Here is a 27,180-nt window from a genome sequence, read left to right as displayed (position 1 = left end):
GACACTTTTGCTAACGGGTATTGTGAAAAGTCAAACTTGCACAAGACAGTTCACAGAATTGTCCATTTAAAGAAATGTAGCCCATTTGATTCCTTACTGCATTTAGCTAACAGATAGTTAATCCAGAGATTTGTACCATTGCCTCGATTCGGCAGTCTCGTCCAGATCATCATGTCATTTGTAAATTCTTTATGATAGCCACATTAGCATGACATTTTTGGGGGGTTAAATACAGGTGACTATATTGATAAGTCAACTTGCCCTAGAGAGATTTACACAGTTATCAAACCTACATGAAACACAGGTCTTATTTGACGTGTTTCTAAAATCCCCTATGTGAAAATTGAATGGTGGGAAAACGATTGGAACCATTTCCCTGTTTGACTGTTAGGTTAAGTGTATTATGACTCCTACTGTGGTATTCTAGAGAGCAATAATGTATTTTTGGAGGTACTACCTCCGCTATAGTTCGTTGGACAAAGCCTATGGGGAAATTGAGCTTTTGGACAACAACGAAAATAAGGTCTGTGGTAAACACCGGTTTAGAAGATTTTATATATTCTGCTCTATGATAATCTTAATCAGCTAGTCACTTTTTGTGAATTGTGAAGCATTTCTGAAATAAATGTAAAGAGCTACTGTCCTGTAGGTCGTTGCTCCAACCCTAATCTAGCGCCCCTGATTCTAATAATTAGCTGGTTGATAAACTGAATCAGGTTAGTTACAACTGGAGTTGGAGCAAAAACCTACAGGAGGGTAGCCCTCCAGGATCAGGTTTGGAGAAACCCAAGTCCGATGGGTGGCCTCCAAACAATGCAGACCAACCAATGTTCCAGCGTGTTGCTGCCCTAGGTCTGGGATTTCCAAGATTACTGCTAGTCGACAAAAACTAATTGGAAGTCAACTATGGAGTTGCTTGGCATTTAGCCTTTCACATCTATTATTAAAAAAGTATATTGGTAATACGCTTGTCAGTTTTGATTGACACCATCCATCCTCACACAAAAAAAGCATTTAACAGTCCGGCGTTGTTCGAGACGTTTATATTTATTATTCTGTTTTCAATTAAAATGTTGCACATACCATATTCTGACCATAACTCCCAATACTGACATGTTTAAATTTAACTAAAATAGGCCTACAATTAGCCCGTTTTTAAAAGCCTATACGTAGACGGCCTAGAAAGAAAAGTGGTTTGTAATTTGAAAATAGAGAAATCTATACAAATTATCAATAGTATTTGATAGCCTTTAAATACTAGATGAGGGTATAAAAGAAACCGTTGTCTCAGGAGAATGGACAACTCCATTGTATTTACAAACAGAACCATGTATTGAATGAAAAACACTAGAAAGTCATAACTGACCACAAAGCTCATTTACAGAATGCTCTCTACTGATGAACTCAAACAACCTGGATGAAAAGCAGGAGAAGTGCATTGGTCAGATAACAGTCAGCCCATATCACTCCAGCGCCTTGTCTTTCCGTTGTCAACAGTGTACGTTCACAGTATAGCCCTCTTGATTAGTGACTGTCTCATTTCATCTGAAAACAAATAACCAAACAAAAAAAAACATTTAATGGTATGCTTTGAGATGTTAACATGCCTTAATTTAATTTCACCCCCAATTCGGCCTCTCCTTGCCAACACAACAGGGCTTTGTAAGTAACCCCCCCCCCCCCAAGTGACTGAAGTTCAGACAGAAGAATAGCCTTTGTACAAATAGGCAAAGGATACTTTCCTCAGTCAGTTAAGACTTTGAAATGCAGTCAAACACTGTGGAATCACTTCAGTGAAACACACACACAAAAAAAGATGCGTAGCTTTACAACACTAACATGAGCAGCGACAGCCATTCGCTTTACAACGGAACCCCCTACTGACGGCTGTATTCACCTATTACTAGACGTGTTGAAAATGCAGTGTATATAAAACAAGGGAGAATTTCCCATAGTGGGGCCAGGAGTATTTCTGAGCAAGAGTACAGGAAAACCTCCTTTATCCAGAATACATGACTAAACTATTGCATCTCTAAAGAGATGAGACAAGGTGTCATATGTTGTAGATTATAGTGACATTTGGAATCAGACATTACAGAAGATGGCAAAACCAGCTATTCTAGTAGGAAGTATTTTCACACATGTATCCAAGTTTCTAGCTAACAACTCAATCATTATATCTTTCAACTTAAAATACATTTCAATAATATTCCTGTACAACCGACCTACTTTCCAAAATCTTGACATCTGATATTTAACACAACATTACTTCATGAACCACAAAATAAAATAGTTTAGTCATGTTCTTCGTCTTTTGACTGTATTGGTGCGTAGTGTTGGGAGGGGCAGATTATATATCAAGATCATTAAAAAGTGGCCTACATTTGGGGCTACATGCACAGGTTTGGACATAAGTGGTTTTACTGGTTTAGTTCTTTTTAGCACCTGTACAACCATGTGAGTCTTGTTCACTGCCTGGTGCTTGGCACATAAATATTAATAAAGGGTACATTGAAGAGAGTTGAGCAAAAAGGTTAACAACTAGTAGTAAGTAGTGTCATTAGACTTATATGCACTAATTCAATCACGGTAACTGTAGTCGAAGTAGTCTGACCATCACAATTGCCTAATGCACACAGTCATTCACACATTAGTGTTTATCCGAAGACAGAGGTCCTCTTAGCCATTTCAACCCTCTGGATCATTTGACTTCTGCTACTCTACTCATAAAACACTAATTCATTTAATTTGGTAGACCTTGACGTCAGGTCATCTAAGAACATTGTTTTTTTACACAAGCAAGATCTCACCCCAGCCATGAAATCCAATTCACTCTGTACTGTAGATGTCTGGTGTATAGCCAGATGAATGACAGAGATTGACATTAAGGTCTGAAAAGGCACCCATTGGGCAAGTCAGGAGTATTTTCCGGTTTGCACAAAGATTATGATCAAAATGTAAAGTAGGAACCAGAAAGACCAGACTACTGGAATTCTTTGCATTGGGGTTGTCATCAATGGGGCAACCATAGAGCAGTCAACTTGCACGACTACTCAGGTCACTTGCCCCAGGCAAACCTTAATCACATATGGATTCTAATTTGACATTGGTTTTCACCCAGATGAATTAGATGAGCATTACTCTTTTCCTATCTAGTTAGAGTTAATCATATCAAGACAATATATTTTTTTAAAGAGCTCAATACCATCTGGTCTGGAGTAGGCAAGAGCAATACAGATGGGGACTGAACTTTTGCAGTTGGTTATTAGCAATGTGGTCTGTGTAGTTGAAATGAGGGGACATTACAGCTACACATACAGTATAGACATGGAGATTGTATCAGGAGGACTACTGAAGTCTAACAGCCAATCATCTCTATACCTACTACTCAGCCAAACACGAGGATTTGTTATTACATAGACAAACTCTGAAAATGCCAATTGTGAGCGAAACAAAAGACAGTTGGTGGAATTGTGGGGGTTGGTAGGAGCGAGGAGCAAATACTCAAATATCTTCATTGGGACCGAATAGTAGGCCCATTAGTTCAGTTTTCCCCATCCCTCACTCCTTCCTTCCTTTGGTGCGTGCTGGGTCACAAGGGGTAACCAGAGTCTTTCAGGAGAACTCTGACTTGCTCAGGGCAATGGCCAGCTCCAGATCCTCTTGTTCCTGTTGTGCCTGTCTGGCCAAGCGCACCTTCTCCTCCCGCTCACTCTCCCTCGTCGCCCACTCAATCATGTCCTCCTCGGTAGGGTACTGCTGCTTCACACCACATAGAAACACACAAAAACACACGCATAGACACAGCACAGCCCCATCAGAACACCTCAGAGATCCAGAAAATACATACTACTACCCCCCCCAAAGACATTCACTGAATTTAACATCCCCCATATTGGTCACACATTTCCCCAAGACACAGCATGTCTGTAATTCTCTGTATTAAAAACAGCCATGTCTCTCCGAAGCAACAGCATACTGATCGCCTTGGTTATGGTAATCTGTTCCATTCTATAGATTACAATATAGCTTTATGTTTGTTCCAATAGCAAACAGTTGCAATTTCTCACAATGTTTAAAAAAATAAATAAATAATGTATTACCCCCCCCCCCCCACCCCAGAGTCATGTGACAGAATGTACAAGTCTGTTTCAAACAGCAACAGACATCATGCACATAAGACAGTGGGATGGCAAAACCTGGTTAGTGTTTAGTGAGTACATACGGAATATAATAAGAAGCATGCGTGTCTCATCTATATCAATGTGAATGCAAATTAATACAGTATTGTACCGCAATATGCTGACTATTGGCTCAGATTGCAACATGCATATTTCTTAGTCTTAAAGTGCATGTGAATGATACCAAAAGGAGAGATGTGGTAGATCGACAAAGAGAAAGCAGAAGTTCTATATAGAGTTCTGCACATTGGCAAGGAGGTCACAAAGGTTAACAGTCAAGACCTGGGAGACATTATACTGTTTTTACAAGATTATTACTTCCCTATAGATAATGAGCATGTGACTCTTGTTCACTGCCTGGTGTTTGGCACATAAATATTAATAAAGGGTACTTTGAAGAGAGTTGAGCAAAAAGGTTAACAACTAGTAGTAAGTAGTGTCATTAGAACTATATGCACTAATTCAATCACGGTAACTGTAGTCGAAGTAGTCTGACCACAATCGCCTAATGCACACAGTCATTCACACATTAGTGTTAATCTGAAGACAGAGGTCCTTTTTGCCCTTTCAATCCTCTGGACCATTTGACTTCTGCTACTCTACTCATAAAATGGCTACTCAATTTAACAAACATCCATACATGCTTATAAAGAGGCTAGTAAAACTAGGTTAGTGAATTCAGAGCAAACCAATTGTTATTTTTTTACAGCTCAAGTCATAATTGAATCCAGGATTTGAATACACCAGAATTGACGCATCATATTAGAACATATAAAGGACCCAATGTTACGGACGTCACGCTGCTTTCTTAGCTAGTACCACTCCCTCCCCCTCCCGGTTCATAAACTGGCTCCAACTCGGGACCTCTGCTTTGCCAACACATGTGACTGCTCTCCTTGACAATGTTCCAATGGGTTGAGCCACCCAAAAAAGGTACCAATTGGATGGCTCAATCCACAACATTTTGAGTTAGCTGTGGAGCGCGCTTTCTGGTACGTTCTTAACTCCATTACACAAACTGCAGCAATCTGTGGGAAATCACCCTGGTGAATATGGATATACATGGAGCCCAGAGATGGAACCCTTCAGACCTTTTATTGAGCTTATTCGACTGAGGAACAGAAGAGTAAAAACTCAAGAGCAGAAGTATCCTCCACAGTGCAGTCAGTACTAATGGGTGGTATTAGTGGTAATAGCAGGACAAATGGTAGGATGCAGGATGAGGAATGATTCCAGTCAGAGTGAGAGGGTGATGAGGAGCTGTGGAGCATCATTGGGAACCAGCCAATCAGACACAAGGACACAGTGTGTGCAGGGCGCAGGAGGTCATGCAGGGTGGAGGCAGTCAGAGGGAGGAGGAGAAGGAGCACGAGCAAGCCTTTCATCCTTTCTGGGGTTGTGCTAAATAAATAAAATCACAGGAGTCAAAGCAAGCAGCCTTTCCATCCACAGCCAACTAGGGGCTCATGAGTGATATGCAGAATACGTGTGTGCTTTTAGTCCAGTTAGTGGTGACTAATGTCACTCAGTGAAGATGATTGATTTTAAAATATATTAGAATGTTTATTAATATACACAGTGGACAAAATATTAGGAATACTGAGTTGCACCCCCCTTTGCCCTCAGAACAGCCTCAATTTGTTGGGGCATGGACTCTACAAGGTGTCGAAAGCATTCCACAGGGATGCTTGCCCATGTTGATTCCAATGCTTCCCACAGTTGTGTCAAGTTGGCTGGATGTCCTTTGGGTAGTGGACCATTCTTGATACACACAGGAAACTGTTGAGCATGAAAACCAGCAGCGTTGCAATTCTTGACACACTCAGACCGGTGCGCCTGGCACCTACTACCATACTCCGTTCAAAGGCACTACAACATTTTGTCTAGTCCATGTCTCAAGATTTAAAAATCCCTCATTAATCTGTCTCTTCCCATTCATTTACACTAATTGAAGTGGATTTAACAAGATCCATTGATAAGGGATCATAGCTTTCACCTGGATTCACATGGTCAGTCTACGTCATGGAAATAGCAGGTTTTCCTAATGTTTTGTACACTTAGTGTATATCTATATCTACACTATTAAATAAGTAAAGATAGGCAGTGCAAGTTAATCAAGGGAACATCTTCAATTATTACAAGGCTAAACTCCAGTTCAACTTAGAAATAAACAGAAATGTAACTGCAGATATAAATAAAACTTTACATAAAGAAACATAACATTGCTAATAAAATAACTATGGATTACACAAGGCAGAAGGAATATAGAGAAAAATTAACAAAATTATAGAGATGACCTCTTTAGCAAAACAAAGGAATTCATTTAAAATAATCAAAAGTCTATATACACACACAGAGTTCCTTGAGGCCTTAACATGCTCCTCAGATAGTTAAGGTTGAGAGTCTGGCTATGGATGGAGGAGATGCTGAGAGTGCTGTTTGCTGGATGTGCCTTGTGAGCGAGTAAACAGAGGAGGGCGACCTAGTCGCTGTCAGGAAGGTGAGAGGGGGCAGGGGAGGTGCTCACTTTGTCAAAGCTGGCAAATCGGTCAAGGTCCCGTGCGGGCTGGCGGGGTGAGGATGGGGCGAAGGGGTCCTGGGCAGTGTCCTTGGCAGGTTGGGAGAAAGGGGGATCTCCTGAGCCCTGGGGCAGAAATGGTCCCCGTCTGTGGAAAGACTCCGACGACTCTGATCTGGAGATGGAGGACCTCTTACCTGCATTCACACACACCTCAGTAAGGAATGAGGCACCCAGGGAAGAACTCCTAACAAGTGTAACAAGGACTATAAAAACACACTAGGTACTAAATATCCATGTTTTAAATACAAATGCCATTCTGCTACTCGTAACTGGCAGTAGAAAAGCACTGACAACAAACACCATGAATGAACATAAGCTTTCCAGAGTTAGGAGCAGCAGGAGAACTGACCTGGGGGTGGAGGGGGAGGTCTAGTGGGCGTTCCCGTCTTGGGGGGCAAAGCTGGCGGAACATCTGGGCTGCTGGGCTGGCTGTCCTCCTTAAACAGGTTCTTGTTGTTGGACGGGTTCGATGAGGCGAAGGGGTCACAACTGTTCGACTGGCAAACAACCAGAGGTCCAGAAGAGCATGACTGACTACTCTCTTATGTTTACATCAACACCACCAACACCTTCCTCCTTGACAGCATGAATAATTGAGGGGGATGTGTTAACAGGCAGTCCTCTCCAGACATGCTCACACCCACAGATATCAAACTACTACTTATCTAAAAAAAGGACACGGAGGTTAAACGGAAGTCCCTGTTAATAGCTAGTGCTCCCTAGTCCTACTCACGATGATGATACACAACAGGGACAACTAGAGAACCCAATCAGGATTTTACCTTGGCCAGTGCGCTGAAGTCTGCAAATCCAAGTCCAAATGACTCATTGCCAAAGACGGCAGCAAATGGATCTGAAGGACACACACAGTGTAGCTATTACTCAGCACACACAGTTTAGCCAAACAGGGTGCTACCATCTGCCCTACCACCCACTGCCGAGAGGGAAGCTCCATCCCTGGAGTCTTACCTGGGTCAGAGCCAGTATTTACTGCAGTGCCTCCAGGTGCAAAAGGGTCATTAGTTGCTGCAGTGAGATCCTTCTGGGAGAAAAACACATACAATGTCAGTTTTATGACTCAAATCCTAAAAATAAAAAAAACAGTGCCAACCTAGCTAGAATAATTAAGGACAGGAGTAAGTGCAGTCAATCTTCATAACCATGCACAGACAGTCTTTCTTGGAGCATAATTAACACAAAGTGTTGGTGCAGGGGGAGGGATTGGGGTAAACTGGGTAGCTGCCTGAGTGAGTGTTCCTAAGGCATATGGAAAGTTCAGCACTGTGGCACCCATAGAATTAGGAATGAGAATACTATGTTAATTTAATAGGATCTCTATGGTGGCACCACTCACGGTGGGGAGCTCAGAGCCTGGCTGGGAGCAGCTGAAGGGATCTGGGCCTGCTGTGCCCTGCGAGACAAACGGATCTGGCTCTGCCAGGGAGTCGATTTTGGATCCAAACTGATCTGCATCCACATTGTTGACCTTGGCACTGAATGGGTCCCTGGCTGCCTTGTTTTGGGGTTTGGCACTGAAGGGGTCCATTCCGGCAGCATTGTTGAGCGGAGCGGCAAACAGATTGGGCTCTGCTAGGCTGGCACTGCCACTGAAGGGGTCAGCGAGGGTGAAGGAGTCAGCAGAAGGGAAGGGGGCAGCCAAAGACTGCTTGAAGAAGGAGTCAGCAGCAAAGGGGTCTGTGCCCTTAAACGGGTCTCCACCAAACGGATCTGTTGATGAAGAACAGCTATGTTGTAGGTTAACATTCAAAATATAGGCCAATATGAAAATATCTGATATGGTGATAATACGATTTGTTGAGTTAATAAGACTCACTCACAGGAAACATCTGCCTTTCCAAACGGATCATCTTTAAATGGATCATCTGCACAGAGAGACGGAAGGAAATACAATAATCAGTTGGGATTTCATTAAATACATTCAAGTTCGAAATGGCTCCTGTTAATTGTACCATTTGTGAGGTGGGAGGGGGAACTCACGGTCAATGAAGGGGTCTGACTGGAAGAAGTCCATGCCAGGGAGCGGAGGGGGGCTGGTCGTTGGGGACATGGTAGGCTGGGCAGGGAGTGGAGGGGGAGTGGTCTGTGGTGGCAGGGCAGGCGGGGTAGCCTGCGGAGGCTCAGTTGACTCTGGTCTCCCCTCTGGCTCTGGGGATTCCACCTGCTGAAAAGATACAGGTTATCAGTACAGTGGTCAGGCATGAGCCCAGGGAAGAGTCCAATGGCTAAAGATTATGTGACCATATTGTTCATTGGGAGTGCTAGCTTAAAACGACTACTCTTCCTGTTTTTCTACCTCAACTTCAGAAGTAGGACTTCTCTGCTCCTGGAGAGTGAAAGCAACAGGACTAATGTGCTCCTAAGGAAAGAGAAGGGAAAACACATTTCAGACACCATGATGGCATGACAGAATACAGACTTATGAACAAAATTGTAAATGACATATTTCAGAGTATGATATATTGCCTTCACAGGTTTGTCCTGTAGTACTGGCCAGGTAGTGGAAGACAGGCTGTTATAGAGGTCTTCGAAGGCATCAGACTTAGGCACCGGTTCCTCTGGGGTCTTAGACCTGTCCTCCTTCACTACTTCTATCTGTTCTTCTCTCGGTTCAGCCGGCCCCATCTGTGGCTGGATGGCTGGAGGCTCCACTCTCAGCTCCTCTGCCTGGTCCTCCTGATGCTGCTCATCCGCTGAACCATTCACCAGCACTGGATCCTCCTCTAGGGCCTTCTTCCAGCTGAGCTGGGATGTGACTGTCCTCTCCTCCAACTGTAGATCACTCAGCTTTTGCTCCACCTGCCCCCAGTGCAGACAGAGGTAAAGGGCAGAGGGATAGAAGGGTGAGAGAGAGCAATCCACTAACTCAGCCTTTACCTGATATTCTCTTGTATATTTTCCTATGTCAGGAATAGACATTAGTGAAATCTGAATTTACAACAATCACTATAAAATCGTTGATTTTGCTCTGTCTCACCACCATTAAATCTTTGCACCATGCCACCACTGTGGTAGTAATGATGGTGAGTCTGAGTAGACTCACCTGAGAGACCTGAGAGAAGGAGTCTCGGACAGACTCCTGCAAGGGGGTGAGCTGCTCCCGCGCTGCCTGCACCTTCTCCTCCAAATGCTGAGTCTCCTCCTGCAGCCGCAGCAGCTCCTCTCTGGCCTGCACCAGCTGCTCCTCGTACTCCTCTATCCTCTGCTCCTGCTCCGCGTGCTCCACCTCTAGTGATGAGATCTACACACACACACACACACACACACACACACACACACACACACACACACACACACACACACACACACACACACACACACACACACACACACACACACACACACACACACACACACACACACACGCACACACACACACACACACACACACACACACGCACACACACACACACACACGCGATGAGAAAAACAAGAAGAGTTTAAACAAAATAGAGGACAAGCGGACCAACAAATACACTTGCTATTGACTGGTTCCTCTCTGAAGGTGTTCCAGGTGCTGTGTGAGGTTATGGTTGGTTGATAGGTCATGTAGTCTCACCAGCTGGTTCTCATGGCTGCACTGCTGGCGGATGTGACCAAGCTGCTCCTCCAGAGTGGTTTTCTGCTGGTCCAGCTCTTCCAGAGCATCCTGGACCTCCTGGCGCTGAGACTGCAGCCGCTGCAGCACCCCGCTCTCCTTCTGCACCTCATTCTGCAACTCCTGAGGGGGGAGTCATAACAGGGTCACATAAAAGCCAGAGAAAGAGTAAAATAAGTGATAGAGGAGCAGAGGAGGATAGGAATAGAGACTAACTGAGCAGTCTGCAGAGAGGATGTGTCAGAGTCTAACCATTATGACTGCCAGCCTTGACGAGGTGCTCCAACCAAATCAATGCGAGTTTACCCAAAGTGGCATCACACTTTGACTTAGTGTTAATGCCTACATGAGGTTTCTTGGGGAAGTGAATGTAGAAGGGTGTGGTTGGTGGTATAAAACTAATCAGCCGCTCCTCAGCCCAGGCTCAGAAGGATGAAAGTCTTTGTCCGTTTCCTCTAGGGAGCTTCTGCACTCTAAGCTATGTCTGTTTAAAGTAGCCAGGGAGTCGCAGCCCAAAATAGAAGCCATTTATCAAACCAACGTCAGCACAGCGGCAAAGCACTCCTGCCCACATCTCCTAATCATTTTGAAGGGACTGCTACACGTGCCAAGGATTCATGGCTAGCCTACTAACATGCAAATAGTTTATTGATCCCTCTTTGTTCAGAATAATTAATTAGTCAGAAAGTACAATATGACTTAATAAACATGTATTATAGAGAGAATAATCCATGATAACTGAGGAAATATTTTTTGGGCCTTACATTTTACTGTACAATCCAATCTTAGTTACTCATACAGCTCTCATACAGCTGAAAAACCAGCTAGTTTCCCCCACCATGAATATATGGATGCTGGCTAATTGGCAGTGACTGGTCATTGCGGAGCAGAACCCTGGGGTGAGAAAACAGTGCTGTCTGTCTAATGGCAGCCTTTCACACCACTGGCTCACACCTACAGTACCAAAGAAAAAGCAGTCTTTCACAAATACACAGCAAACAATTAATCTTGAATGGAAGTTAATATAGCCTATAGAGTTCTACGTTTGATCACTTGGGATGAAAGTGTGGTAATGTACACCTTTTTCTAGGTGTTTAAAAATGTTAATGAAGTCAGGACCAGAGAGGAGATAATTAAACCTGACATTCATACATCCAGTAAGATCAAATAGAGACAAGGTGATAGTCACACACAGGCTTATGGTTTACAGGTGATACACCTCTGCTATGGCACTGGCTTATTCAAGAACACTTTTCCTAAAAATGCATTTGTTTGCATAAAATAAGATTGGCAACCCCCAATGACAGAATGAAAGTATAATAACATACTTCCTCTAAATAGGTTATATCAATAAATCAATTCATATCCTTGATAATAACATGGAGGTAATTGTAAAAAAAAAAAATATATATATATATATACACACACACGTCATTTTTTAAATATCGCTAGCTAGGTTTCCAGCCAATTGGCGGCAGATTTTCATGCAATTATTCTCAAATCCACAGAAAATATGCAAATTCTCTCAGCAGTGGTTGTGTTTCCCACAAACGGACTCGCTGTGGATATAAATCAGTGCGTGATGACGTAGTGCACACTTTTCTCCTACATTTTTAACGTACCCAATAGAAAGTTAAATAGCAAATGTGTGGACTCTGGTTTTAGCACATGCCAACATCTCGCAGATACAGTGCGGGTTGGCTAGTCTAAATGAGATTATGGTTGAGAGCAAGAATATTTTTTATTTGTCCAACGGCAGTAAATCATGTCACCAGAATTAGACACTCAATAGTTATTGTGAAGGTGCATCAAGATCGTACACTTTCACCACCCTGTTAAGTTCATCATAAATTATTTCATCTGTATCCTAATAAACTACATGGTTTCCTGAGTCGTGACTCCAAGTTCACTTCGATATGATGGTTATCAATATTTGCGCATTAAGGCGGTTAAAACCTCTTTGGGATAGGGGGCCGAATTTTTACGTCCGGATGAAAAGCGGGCCCAAAGTAAACTGCCTGCTAATCAGGCCTAGAAGCTAGGATATGCATATTATTCATAAATTTGGATAGAGAACACTGCGAAGTTCCTAAAACTGTTTGAATAATGTCTGTGAGTATAACAGAACTGATTTGGCAGGTGAAAACCCGAGCACAATCCATCCAGAGAAAAAATGTTGAGGTCAATGTGTTTTCCAATAGTTCTATGGGAAGCCCTTTTTAATAGGAATCTGGTTGCAGTTCCTATGGCTTCCACTAGATGTCAACAGTCTTTAGACATTGGTTGATGTTTTTCTTTTGAGAAATGAAGAAGTTGTCCCATTCTTTCCATGTGTCACTCAGATGGATTCAAGTGTTTTGGTGCGCGTGACCTGGAACGTGCTTCACATTGTTTTTATCCGGTATTAGAAACAGTTAATTCCGTCTTAAATTTTATCAAATATTTACGTTTTAGGGTACCTAAGGTTGGATTAGGAACGTTGTTTGAAATGTTTGCAGGTAACTTATTAGATACTTTGTAGGCATGTTGGGCGAGTTGAAACCGATGTATTTCTGAATCAAACGCACCAAATAAATGGACATTTTTGGGACAAAAATGACATTATCGAACAAAAAGGACCATTTGTGATGTTTGTGGGACATTTTGGAGTGCCAACAGAAGAAGATCTTCTGCCTGGTTGAAATCTGATTTTCATGTGTTTGTATGAAAGGTACTGTCCTCCGATAATCGCATGGTCTGCTTTCGCCGTAAAGCATTTTTTAAATCTGACACAGCGGCTGGATTAACAAGAAGTTAAGCATTATTTTGATGTATAACACTTGTATGTTTTATGCATTGTTTTAATGAGTATTTCTGGATTTGAATTTGGGTGCTGCAATTTCGCTGGATATTGTCAAATCAATCCCGTTAATAGGATTAGAGTGGGAGAGGGGTATAAGGGATCCCTAATATTAAACAACAAAACGGGATCCCACTGTCTAGCGTATTTAGTTTTGTCATCATTTGGAACGTTTTACATCAGGCCCATTTTTTTTATCCAACATGTACTTTACCCAAGTATAAAATGTTGGATGGAAATCTGGTTACTGAAGCAGGAACTAAAGCAGGAACTATACAGCTTGAGGCTACATCACATCAGTTCAGTTTGTGCCATCAATCTCAACATCAATACACTGTACTATACAGTGTACAAAACATAAAGAACACCTTCCTGGCCTCCCGGGTGCCACCAGAGACTCTGGGTTCGCGCCCAGGCTCTGTCGTAACCGGCCACGACCGGGAGGTCCGTGGGGCGATGCACAATTGGCATAGCGTCGTCCGGGTTAGGGAGGGCTATCCATGTCTCATCGCGCACCAGCGACTCCTGTGGTGGGCCGGGCGCAGTGCACGCTAACCAAGGTTGCCAGGTGCATGGTGTTTCCTCCGACACATTGGTGCGGCTGGCTTCCGGGTTGGATGCGCGCTGTGTTAAGAAGCAGTGCGGCTTGGTTGGGTATCGGAGGACGCATGACTTTCAACCTTAGTCTCTCCCGAGCCCGTAAGGGAGTTGTAGCGATGAGACAAGATAGTAGCTACTAACAATTGGATACCACGAAAAACAAATTACATTTTTTTAAACACAACAAAAAAAACACCTTCCTAATATTTTGCAATCAAATACAGCCTCAATTAGGCAGAAGCAGGCATGTAAACATTCATTCAAACAGCACTTTTGTGCGTTTTGTAAGCAGTTCTTCGTTGTGTGTCAAGCATTGCGCTGTTTATGACTTCAAGCTTATCAACTCCTGAGATGAGGCTGGTGTAACCGAAGTGGCTAGCTAGTTAGCGCGCGCTAATAGCGTTTCAAACGTCACTCGCTCTGAGCCTTGGGGTGGTTGTTTACCGTGCACTGCATGGGTAAAGCTGCTTCGAGGGTGGCTTTTGTCGTTGTGTTCCTGGTTCGAGCGAGGAGAGGAACGGAAGCTATACTGTTACACTGACAATACTAATGTGCCTATAAGAACATCCAATAGTCAAAGGTTAATGAAATACAAATGGTATAGAGAGAAATAGTCCTATAATTCCTATAATAACTACAACCTAAATCTTCTTACCTGGGAATATTGAAGGAACCACCAGCTTTCATACGTTCTCATGTTCTGAGCAAGGAACTAAAATGTTTGTTTTCTTACATTGCACATTTTGCACTTTTACTTTCTTCTCAAACAATTTGTTTTTGCATTATTTAAACCAAATTGAACATGTTTCATTATTTATTTGAGGCTAAATTGATTTTATTGATGTATTATATTAAGTTAAAATAAGTGTTCATTCAGTATTGTTGTAATTGTCATTATTACAAATACATTTTTTTAAACGGCCGATTAATCGGCATCAGCTTTTTTTGGTCCTCCAATAATCGGTATCGGTGTTGAAAAATCATAATCGGTCGACCTTTAATCTCAATCGTCTCAAGGCTTACAAGCCATTCTTTAACCCGTCTCCTTCCCGTTCATCTATACTGACTGAAGTGGATTTAACAAGTGACATCAATAAGGGATCATAGCGTTCACCTGAATTCACCTGGTCATTCGGTCATAGAAAGAGCAGGTGTTCCTAATATTTTGTACACTGTGTAGACGTGTGCATCATAGAACTACTGGGGACGGCTCTGACTCATACTCAGATGCACAGACAGAGGGGATTATGTTCTCTTCTGCTCAGCCACAGCCTAATAGAACCAAGCAGACTACCGCTAACACATTCAACAAGAGCAGCTAAAACAGTAGAATGTTACAGCATTGTAACATCTTACAACAACAAAAAACGAATTCAGACAATACAGTCACAACTGCATGAAAATAAACAATCTAAGGGTAGTGAGAGAGCTGAGGGGCATGCAGGCAGCAAGTTTACTGTACCTGGACTTCACTGGTCCTTTCTCTGATGCGCTCCTCCTTTTCATTAATGTCCTGTTCTACAGAGCTCTTCTCCCTGTAAGACCAGCACAGAAGACATGAGTTTTTAATCACCGTGGAGACCGAGGGCACCCCCAGCCAGGCTACCACCCCACCACCAGATGACAGCTCCTCTCCCTGCACCACCATCCTGATCCTCTGTAGCAGACCACACTGACCGACCAATGCCTGCAGCAACAGCCTTGAGCGAGAGAGGGTATTGTGTGTGTTCTGGCAGAAGGGAGAGCAGGAGGAGGAGAGGGGCAGGGCTGTGTGTAGATGGCTGCCTGGAGGAAGTCTCAGTGATTCAGCAGAGAGGGAGGGAGGGATGAATGTCTTTCCTTTCCTTGTCAGTTCATCCTCCCACCTACCCCTCCCATCCCTGCATGGTCAGATGACAAGGTAAAAAGGAAGGAGCAGAGGATGTGATGAGGGGGCGGCAGGGTAGCCTAGTGGTTAGAGCATTGGACTAGTAACCAAAAGGTTGCAAGTTCAAATCCCAGAGCTGACAAGGTACAAATCTGTCGTTCTGCCCTTGAAAAGGCAGTTAACCCACTGTTCCTAGGCTGTCATTGAAAATAAGAATTTGCTCTTAACCTCTCTGCGCACCGAACCCGTTAGTGGGATTAAATTTGACAATATATGGTGATAGCTACATAAATAGCCATATTAAACATGAAAATACAAATGTCTCACATGGGTCGAAAGCCTAGAATCTTGCTAATCCAACTGCGTTGTCAGATTTAAAAAAGGATTTATGATGCGATTATCTGAGAACAAAGCACCATAAAAAAAACTATTTCAACCAGCATAGGCGTAACATCACAAACTGCAATAAAATAAATGGTTAACCTTTGACAATATTCCTCGGTTTGCAATCCCAATGCTCATTGTTACACAATGAATGGTCTTTTGTTTGATAAAATCAATTTTTATAGCCCAACACGAAACATTTTGTGAACCGCTTGTGTCGTGAATTCCGTCTCATTCGATCTAAATACACACACTAAACGTGACTTTTCCAGTCATGTTTGGTTTCATTGTAATTAACTGGTTTGTTTGTAACACAACCACATGTGAAGGGTCATTTCGCGGGACGTATTGACTGAAAGAAAGCGATTTGAAGACAACAAGTAATGACATCATTGTGCACCAATGATATGACCGCTGTTTCGTTGATTGACTGTATTTTAACCCAATGACCACTGATCGTCTTGAAATCTAGATGGGTAGATAGCCAATGACCTGAGCTAAACTGCAATATGTAATGGTTATGTGTTGGAAGACCAACCCATGTAGTAAACTCCGACGTAAAGAGGGTCATTCGCCATTGAAGATATGGAAGGAGCCATGCATGTTACGCACAGCATTGTTTTGGTAAAGCGCATCTTCAGCTGTTTATATATCAATCAGTATGGCGACTAAGTCAGAGAAACCTAAATCTAAGTCTACATATACAGATGTACACACAATGTTAGAAGAAATTGATCGGGAAAGTGAGAAAGAGATTGTTGGAGGACGATTCATTTAGCGATTCCCAAATGGAGGAATATTTTTTGAACAGAGAGGACATCGTTTTGGACTTCTTCTCATGCTAATGCCGTTGTTTGAAATTAATAATATAAAATATGTGATTAAAAAAAAAAATAGTAGCAATATACAAAATTTTAATGAAATGTGTAAAGTACACATTGGCTTTACATTGTGGGTGGGGGTATGTTTGTGTGTGTATATATACACATATTGTGGATTAGAGGGAGCATGGCCGAGGTGCGTGTGTCTGCCGCTCCACCCCACCCCCACATGAAATAACCTATTGGAGCCTGTTGAGGGGAGGACAGGCCCACAACAATGGCCAAAGTGAAATGGAGACAGTAGATACAGCAGGTCTATAATAATATATTCAACCTTATGTTCCCTGTACTCTATATACAGTGGGACAAAAAAAGTACTTAGTCAGCCACCAATTGTGCAAGTTCTCCCACTTAAAAAGATGAGAGGCCTGTAATTTTCATCATAGGTATACTTCAACTATGACAGACAAAATGAGAACAAAAATTCCATCATTCTGAAACTTTGCACAAGTACTGTTGCCCTCTTATGTTTTTTCACTGAAATTGTCCCCATCATCCTATCTGAATGTTTGTTTTGTCTTGTTCATTTTAAAGATGATACAACAATAAAAATGAAAATACAATGAAAAAAACAAAAGTTTTATCTAAACCAGATCTATTGTGTTATATTCTCCTACATTCAATTCACATTTACACAAACTTCAGAGTGTTTTCTTTCAAATGAAACCAAGAATATGCATATCCTTGGTTCTGTGCCTGAGCTACAGGCAGTTAGATCAAATCAAATTTTATTTGTCACATACACATGGTTAGCAGATGTTAATGCGAGTGTAGCGAAATGCTTGTGCTTCTAGTTCCGACAATGCAGTAATAACCAACAAGTAATCTAACTAACAATTCCAAAACTACTGTCTTATACACACAAGTGTAGGGGGATAAAGAATATGTACATAAAGATATATGAATGAGTGATGGTACAGAGCGGCATAGGCAAGATACAGTAGATGGTATCGAGTACAGTATATACATATGAGATGAGTATGTAAATAAAGTGGCATAGTTAGTGGCTAGTGAGACATGTATTACATAAAGTTGCAGTAGATGATAGAGTACAGTATATACGTATACATATGAGATGAATAATGTAGGGTATGTAAACATTATATTAGGTAGCATTGTTTAAAGTGGCTAGTGATGTATTTTACATAATTTCCCATCAATTCCCATTATTAAAGTGGCTGGAGTTGAGTCAGTGTTTTGGCAGCAGCCACTCAATGTTAGTGGTGGCTGTTTAACAGTCTGATGGCCTTGAGATAGAAGCTGTTTTTCAGTCTCTCGGTCCCAGCTTTGATGCACCTGTACTGACCTCGCCTTCTGGATGATAGCGGGGTGAACAGGCAGTGGCTCGGGTGGTTGTTGTCCTTGATGATCTTTATGGCCTTCCTGTAACATCGGGTGGTGTAGGTGTCCTGGAGGGCAGGTAGTTTGCCCCCGGTGATGCGTTGTGCAGACCTCACTACCCTCTGGAGAGCCTTACGGTTGTGGGCGGAGCAGTTGCCGTACCAGGCGGTTATACAGCCCGACAGGATGCTCTCGAATGTGCATCTGTAGAAGTTTGTGAGTGTTTTTGGTGACGAGCCAAATTTCTTCAGCCTCCTGAGTTTGAAGAGGCGCTGCTGCGCCTTCTTCACGATGCTGTCTGTGTGGGTGGACCAATTCAGTTTGTCTGTGGTGTGTATGCCGAGGAACTTAAAACTTACTACCCTCTCCACTACTGTTCCATCGATGTGGATAGGGGGGTGCTCCCTCAAGTCCACAATCATCTCCTTAGTTTTGTTGACGTTGAGTGTGAGGTTATTTTCCTGACACCACACTCCGAGGGCCCTCACCTCCTCCCTGTAGGCCGTCTCGTCATTGTTGGTAATCAAGCCTACCACTGTTGTGTCGTCCGCAAACTTGATGATTGAGTTGGAGGCGTGCGTGGCCACAGGAGTACAGGAGAGGGCTCAGAACGCATCCTTGTGGGGCCCCAGTGTTGAGGATCAGCGGGGTGGAGATGTTGTTGCCTACCCTCACCACCTGGGGGCGGCCCGTCAGGAAGACCAGTACCCAGTTGCACAGGGCGGGGTCGAGACCCAGGGTCTCGAGCTTGAAGACGAGCTTGGAGGGTACTATGGTGTTAAATGCCGAGCTGTAGTCGATGAACAGCATTCTCACATAGGTATTCCTCTTGTCCAGATGGGTTAGGGCAGTGTGCAGTGTGGTTGAGATTGCATCGTCTGTAGACCTATTTGGGCAGTAAGCAAATTGGAGTGGGTCTAGGGTGTCAGGTAGGGTGGAGGTGATATGGTCCTTGACTAGTCTCTCAAAGCACTTCATGATGACGGAAGTGAGTGCTACGGGGTGGTAGTCGTTTAGCTCATTTACCTTAGCTTTCTTGGGAATAGGAACAATGGTGGCCCTTCTGAAGCATGTGGGAACAGCAGACTGGGATAGGAATTGATTGAATATGTCCTCAAACACACCAGCCAGCTGGTCTGCGCATGCTCTGAGGGCGCGGCTGGGATGCCGTCTGGGCCTGCAGCCCTGCGAGGGTTAACACGTTTAAATGTTTTACTCACCTCGGCTGCAGTGAAGGAGAGTCCGCATGTTTTGGTATATTTGGGTATGTCTTCAGGCGGAAATTGAAAAAAGTAGGGGGGGGTAGCTGTAAGAGGTTAACTGACTTGCCTAGTTAAATAAAGATTTTTTAAATATTTTAAAATGTGTGAAAATATGCAGAATAGGCAGGGCCTCTTCGGTTATCTGCTCTACCTACCAAGTCTAAATCCTTAAATCTACTGACAATAACAAAACCATTCATTTAGCAAGGTAGAACACTAAAATGCCAAAATCCATATGCAACAGAATAGATATTACTACAGTTTATATTAATCAAATCAATAATATAAATGTTTTGCTCAACATGAAGACTGCTGAAACAAAAAGGCAGCCAGATACAAACAGCCCCACATGTCGAGAGAGAGTGTAGAGCCAGTTGAGAGAATCTGAAGTGAGGAAGGCGACGTACAAGTCAGGAGTACTAACTTAACTGACTGTATATTGCAATGCCCTGGCTGGCAATCATCCAGAAACAACATGTGTAGACAACATCCCATGCACCTCTTCCAATGTCAGCCAAAAATAAGAAAATGCTGGTTTCAGACAATCATTCTAAATCTATGACACCCTCACCCAGTAATGCTCTCAGACTCAGCTAAAAAACACAGCTTCATCCAATGCCCCTCCATAGGGTAGAGTACACCGCATGAATACCTTTCCTCAAGGACAGCAGCACCTTCGAGGACACTCACAGCAATCTTGAAAACATGAATCATCTTTGCAGTTTATGGTCCACTATGCTAAAATCCAATTTTTCCTCATCTTTCCTAAAATTGAAACTTACAGCTGATATTCATAAACTGATGCAGACTACTACTATCCTCAATAACTGTTTACCAGAAAAGGGAAGTAACAACTACAAACTATAAAGAGATCTATTTTAAGATATCCCCCCCCCCCCCTTCCCTTCAGCAGGTGTTTCTCCCTCATCACACATACACACACAAAAAGTGAGACAGAGGCTGTCAGCAGGAGAAGTTACAAGCTCCATCAAACTCCTGTCAAAACAAAGCTGGAGTTAACACATCCCTCGAACACAACTGCTTGCCACTCACTTTTGTAGATCTACAATCTCATTGCTGAGCGAGTCCAGTTCCTTGATGGCAGAAAAGTCTGCTGCCAGATTTGCTGCATTGCTCTGGTGGGGAGAGATCATTGAGAGCAGAAAACAATGTTTACATTCACATCAGTGTAGCTTTACTGACCAGACATACACAATGTCTAAACATTAACTCAATGGAATGGCAAACATGATGTGGAATAATATGAGCCTCCAGCTAAAGTGGCAACTAATCAATCTCACCAGATAAATCAAACCCATTTTGCTAAAGAAATCACAAAATGACCCATACAAGATAAACTGAATGGGGGACAACACCGAAAGCACATCTACATGCAAACAAATGGTAGAGGGCACTAAAATGACTAACAGTTGAACTAGGAGGAAAGCCAAGGAAATATTATGAGGTAGGTACATGGGCGGGTGACACTGCCAGGGGCTAACCGGAGACACCGTGAAGCCAACACTCAGGAGAGTCCCCAGTTAGAGGGAGATCCCACCTTGTGTACAATGCATGAGTCATGAGGAAGAATGCAAAGAGACAGCATACACAGACAGGGTCAGAGACACAGCAGCAAGCTAGAACACAAAAACCCACACCACAGGAGAAGGGAAGGAAAGGTTTAGTAAAACATCAGGAAATAGACGTTACCAAATCCACATCACAATTAACTAGCCTATTCATCAAAATAGTCAAACATTCTTCATAGAGAAATACACTGGATAAAAATAAGATATTCATATTATTGGCTGTCTAAGACTGGGTTGCAACGTGCAGGACAATAGAGAGGAGTCTTACCTGCTTGGCTGCAAAGCTTAGTCTGTCTGAGGGAGGGATCATTTCAGGACAGAGGTTCTGGGGTGGGTCCACACCCTTGGTCAGTTTTTGGTTAATTAGATGCAGCGCTAGTGCAAACTGTTCCCTGGTAAGCTTCCCTATGTCCCCGATGTCACAGAGCTCCCTGTGGAACACAGATGACCACATTACACAATAGAAAGATCAATTTACCCCTCCAGGAATGGGCATAATATTGTCAAACTATATGCAGGACACAGACCCATATTATGCCTAGTTCTGCTCAATAGAAAATCTTAATTGAAATAGCTTTTTAGTCCAAGAATTTACTCTAGGTCCAGAAACCAGCCCTATATGACCAATGTCCAGATTGAATTAGTAAATACAAGTGCAGGCACCGCATATTATCTAAGTCGCCTGAATTATACTAAACATGTCCTGATATGTCTTACCAGATGCGTGCTAGTGTGGCGGAGGGCAAGCCAGTCTTTAGGAAGATATCTCGGACTTCAGGCCCAGACACCAGACCATCCATGTCAAGATCGGTATTTGCAAAAACCTCATCATATTTGGCTTTGTCTGGAGGAGATACAGCCCACTGAAAAGAGACAGAGGGGACAGGATTGTTAGAGATGGGGATAAGTCTTTCAGCCTCACTTTCATACTAGGATGAATAGGATACTCACTGTGACTGGGGTCGCTGCTGGTTTGGAGGGCAGGGTTTTGGACCCGGAATGGGAGGAGCGTCTCTCTTTGATGGAGGGGGGCGAGGGTAAAAGGGGCATCACAGGGGGTACAGAGACAGGGAGCTTTTTCCTCTTGGAGGGTGGCACAAGGGTAGCAGGCAGAGACATGGGTATTGGCTCCCCCTCCAGAGCTCTATAGACCAGGTACATGACCTAATGAAGGAGAACATATACGCATAAATATACGATTTACATACATAAATCTGCCTTTCATGTCTGTTTCAATGTAAGATCAGGGAAGTCCAATGTTGACAAACTACTTATTATATTCGAGAAGCACAACCCCACACTAAATCTGACAAAATAGTCCACATTTCATCTTTGAACATACTGAATGTTTATATTACACTTTAATGATTCATCATCTCTTACCACAGCAAACTCATCTCGGTCGAGCATACCATCTCTGTCTAGGTCACTCAGTTCCCATACCTGTAACATTATTTATGGGGGAGTTCACTACACCCAGCAATATGTTAACAAAATTCATCAAATCAGTCAAATAGACCAGTCGTAAAATAGACCATGCAAGTCAAGTTTGGAAAAGCAACAGAAATGTTTAACACAAGACCACCCCCCAGTGGGCACACATGCATTTACTCTGTGGTGGTCACCAAAACTCATTCATTCGGAGCCCTGAAGATACTGTATGTTAGGCTTACCCTTCCCAGTACATCCACTGGAAGTTTGGAATTGAGCAACACTGGTTTGACCTTCTCTCCAGAGAGCATTCCACCAACGGGGGAGAGGCTTTCGAATATGGCATCAAATTTCAGCTTCTCTTCCGTCTGAAAAGTCACACAGGGACATGGTACAGGTGTGTGATTCAAGCATAATTTCCACTTTAGTTAAAAGTAATTGATTGATTTTGCAAGGTTCGGAACCCCCCTGAAATGGCTTTGAAAAACTGATTTGAATAAGAGGTAAATGTTTAAAAAAGAAATGTGTCATCCACATGTGGTTTGTTTCTACTTTCATTATTAGAGACCAGGACAAAATTACAAGATTACATTTTCTAAGAAATATTTATAGTTTTCCCCTCACCTTGACCACCCATGGGCTGTCAATGGACACTCCCCCAGGTAGAAGTGGGCTGCTTGTGTCATGCTGAGACAACAAAAAAAATACAAAAAAAATAAAGTTAGCATCATTAACAAAGGTGTTGTTTTTTTGCAGTAGTAAAGCTCACATGCCATTAAATCAAATGTCTGTTTCTTGAATAGAGGGTTTCAGTGATGATTGTACTCACAAACTTTGGGGGAGGAACTGCCAAATTGAGACTCTTGAGTGCCACCTCCAGTCCATTTTGAGCACAGGCCACCAACCGGAGAGCAATGAAGAATTGCTGATGGGTGCAGAGACAAGAAGTGTATTCTGGTTGTCTTACTACAAGGAATCTTTGAATACGTCCAACACGACATTGTAAATCTACTAAGTAACAGCTGGTCTACCTGATCGTTAAGGCACCCCTTGCGTTCTGAATCTGCCAAATCCCAGATCTAAGAAGACATTTTAAATTACTTAAATTACATCAGTCATATAGGAATTCCCGTAAACAACCATACTGGGTAAGTTCCATAGCTTGGTGTCTGGACATCAGCTGTGTCATCTAGTATCTTACCTTGCCCAGGACGAGGTCTGCCAGGCCTGATCTCTTCAGGAACAAGGCTGCATCAGCAGCTGCCACCCGTCCACTACCAGACGGGTCAACCTACACCACAGACAAAACAAGTCAACACGAGAAAGAAGAATTAGCCAGTAAAAGCACCAGATCTGTAGCTAATTTGTGCTGACTTTGCAATACAACATTTTATTGAGTATTTAAAAACAGGTATGCTTAAGTATAGGCTAATACTTTGATGGGAGTCCTTAATACATCACATTTTCCCATTGCAGTGTCTAGCAATTTCACTTAGTCCTCTTTGAGCCTCCGCAATGACAGGGTTAGCAAAGAGTTATCATTAATTCATAAAGAAGCCTCATCTCGCACAGAATAGATCACAGAGTGGAGAAAAGCCTGGAGACATGTTCAGTGCAGTTCTGCAGTTGGTGGCTAATGCGACAGAGCATTTCCCATTCTATCTGGTGTTCTCTCATCTGAACAGCCCTCATCCAAATGAGAGATTCTCTGTTACTCAGCTTATAAACCAATGTACTACTGCTTTAGTACATCCTGGTAATTCGCCCATGGACTCACAAAAAGACATCTTACCTGTCGATAGTATTTGTCATAGAGAGGATTTCCACTTGAGAGCTGTGGAGATAGACATAAAATGCTCCTGAGACACATTTTATAATCATAAAAAGGGCCAGACAACACCCTTCAAGCAAGCCAATCATAAGATTACATGTCAATCAATAATTTGTCCAACATCAAACAAGATGCAAAGCAGCATAGGACTTCTGAGTAGAAAAATATAATCCATTAAATAAAGCTATGCCTACATATCAACATGCAAGCACTAGCTAGTTAAATAACCAGAACACCGCCTAGAACACAGTACACTCACAGTAGACCCATTAGCCGAGATCCACAAGTGGTTGTTTGACTTCTGGCCAAGCCTGTATTACATTGCCCTGGCAGCTGCCAAAAAGCAAGGCTAATAAATTACAAATAGGAACAGGCCTCTATCTACAGGTTATCAATGTTTCCTCTGAGCATTATGCATCATGTTCATCTTAATAGTTAATCAGTGTGTCTCAAGTTCCTCTACCAAGACAGGGTTTCAATTACATTTAGGCCAATACATTCATAGGCTGGCAATGTGTACTTCAGTACTGTGTGTGTGCAGCGCTTGAAATCAAGTGGTTAGGAAAGTGGAATGCCTAGTCCAAGCAACAGGCTAAACTAAGTTATTATCCAGGTAGTCTCACGGAGATAAAATCTACTTTTCAAGAGACCTAGTCCAACCAAGACAGCAGCAGCAGGGGAACAATGTTTCCAGACGTAAAAACTTAGACGTCGACATCATAAACAAATTATAGACGTAAACACACATACATTACATACAAACATCATAGATAATCAATCATACCACCGCATCAAATCCTACTGATAATCACAGTCCTTAGCAACATGAGTCAAACAACCTTCTGAACTCCTCCAAAGAAACGAATAGCCTGCACTACCACATTTTACACAATGAATAAGACAAATAGGGTCTAGCCTAAGTATGAAATCAGATCAGGAGAAGACCGTCATCTGCCAATGATCATATGAAATAGACGAGCACTATCCCACCTTGTTTAAAGTTAACATACAAATGGCGCCTCTCAAGTAATGTAATAAAGGAATGGGTATTTTCTGATTTCCATAGAAGAAAACCATGAGGACTTCCTGACATTCATTTCCTGTGGCTCCTTATGGTGCATTCACAATGGGAGTGTTAGACCAGTAAGAGCTTTCTCTGTGAACAGACTAAATATTGGATGTGCTCTTCTCCTTTGCACTTTCACAAAAATATTCATATTCAAAGAACAGCTAACTAATAAATGTAACATTTTATCAACTGCAACCTTACAGTACTATAGACGAGTCAGACGATTCCAAAAGGCTATATAAAACATATAGATCTAGCTTACTCGTTGAAAAGCGTTTGACGTTGCATGTTACTTCAATAATACATTCATAATCTGATCATTATTCACTATAACTTTCCCAGGCCCCCACACCATTTTCTATTGGAAACAATTGTGTGCCTGGCACTGTTGGCTACCTAAACACAAGAGTCTTTGTGTGACTAATTGCATAGCAGTGAATACTCTTCACAAAACTGCAGATGATACTAGATATACTGTGCTGTTTGCAGTATTTTCTTGTCCAGTCCTTATTCCCCCCGCACAGCACAGCCCTGCTGCCAATAAATTGCACCAACCGAGGTCTTTTGCCTTGGTATAGCTCAGCCTAGGTAAAGAACATTTCACTCCATTGAAGAATGGTAATATCCCATAACATAAGAGAAACATATAGATCAGTACATACTAACTTCGCTAGCTAGTTAATGACATATAGCTAACGCAATCATTATGCAGTCAAAATATGTAGCAGCTATGAGATTAACAAAATCACCATAGTCAGGATGTCAGCTAAACTAACTAGCTAGTTTAGCCAGTAGAATACTGCTGGCAAATAATGTCCACTATCAACTTAAATGAATCAGAAAACCAATGCTAATATCAATGTGATTAATAAAACAGCGGTCGTCTGCAACATAGTTGGCCATTGGCAGTGTCATATGGGACAACATGCGGCTACTTCCTCTTCTCTCTTGACTAGCTGACGATAGCAAGCTACCTAGTGAACGTTAGTTCGTATTGGCAGTTTAATAAATGATTAAAACTGTCATATCGGACAGCTGACTAGATATCCTCTACCTAATACGTTACAAATGTTTACAAAGGGAGGAAAGTGGATTGAAGCTAGTTAACGTTACCGTGCTAGCTTTGCTATGCGGCTCACAGCATGAATGCAAACTGAGTTAGCTAGCTAACATTACGCTTCCAAATAAATGTTGACAGTCGAACAAAAATGAACTTTAGAGCTCCTTTATTCCAATATGCAAAGTTAGCTAGGTAATGTAGTGACCAGTGAATTACAATCAAAACAAACAAAACTACGCAAAAGTTCTAGCTAGCTACTGTAGCTATCCGCCCATTCCAAAATTGACAACAGGCAGCTAATGTTAGCCTAACTAGCAACGCCCTTACGCAGTCGCTTAAGGCGTTAAGGCAGAAACTTTACCCAGTCATATGGGTTGAGGAAAACTTCAAAAGAGTTCAAGACCGCGAGACACAGCAGTTCAAAACCACTTCGTCCTTAAATCCATTTGCCCAATAAGTACAAGGCACCTACATACTAATCACCATTCGTTTTGAAATAAAATACTTACCTGAGTCAGGGAAAGACTGGCAGCCATAATGTTTCTGTTCCCACTACTTCATTCTGCGTAACGATAAATTAGAGGCAGCTTTAAAAACGAGGCACTGGAATTTGTGTACTGGAATGGGGTCATTCAATCAGCGACGTCA

At 42.5% G+C, this 27,180-nt stretch overlaps 1 protein-coding gene across 6 annotated transcripts; it reads right to left on the bottom strand.

Annotated features, from left to right (window-relative positions):
* Positions 1-1,027: 1,027 nt before the first annotated feature.
* eps15 (epidermal growth factor receptor pathway substrate 15) lies at positions 1,028-27,159 on the bottom strand. 6 transcript variants are annotated; one of them, XM_046300821.1, is made up of 25 exons: positions 27,042-27,159; positions 24,365-24,406; positions 23,774-23,863; positions 23,604-23,651; positions 23,402-23,497; positions 23,197-23,259; positions 22,815-22,940; positions 22,525-22,584; positions 22,093-22,305; positions 21,859-22,004; positions 21,410-21,572; positions 20,606-20,688; positions 15,280-15,352; positions 10,340-10,501; positions 9,824-10,021; positions 9,247-9,579; positions 9,077-9,139; positions 8,761-8,944; positions 8,601-8,645; positions 8,117-8,490; positions 7,732-7,804; positions 7,545-7,615; positions 7,112-7,259; positions 6,709-6,896; positions 1,028-3,762 (listed from the first exon to the last, which is right to left on the bottom strand). In XM_046300821.1, exons 1-25 carry the CDS (start codon positions 27,066-27,068, stop codon positions 3,616-3,618), a joined length of 3,216 nt encoding a protein of 1,071 aa, XP_046156777.1. In that variant the 5' UTR covers positions 27,069-27,159; the 3' UTR covers positions 1,028-3,615. The 6 variants fall into 6 exon arrangements, with proteins under 6 accessions (XP_046156777.1, XP_046156778.1, XP_046156779.1 ...); XM_046300822.1 differs by having other exon boundaries at positions 1,028-3,759; XM_046300823.1 differs by having other exon boundaries at positions 7,732-7,801.
* Positions 27,160-27,180: the final 21 nt, after the last annotated feature.

This window comes from Oncorhynchus gorbuscha, linkage group LG15, assembly GCF_021184085.1.
Source record: "Oncorhynchus gorbuscha isolate QuinsamMale2020 ecotype Even-year linkage group LG15, OgorEven_v1.0, whole genome shotgun sequence".
NCBI lineage: Eukaryota > Metazoa > Chordata > Actinopteri > Salmoniformes > Salmonidae > Oncorhynchus > Oncorhynchus gorbuscha.
This window is presented reverse-complemented; position numbering and strand designations above follow the sequence as displayed.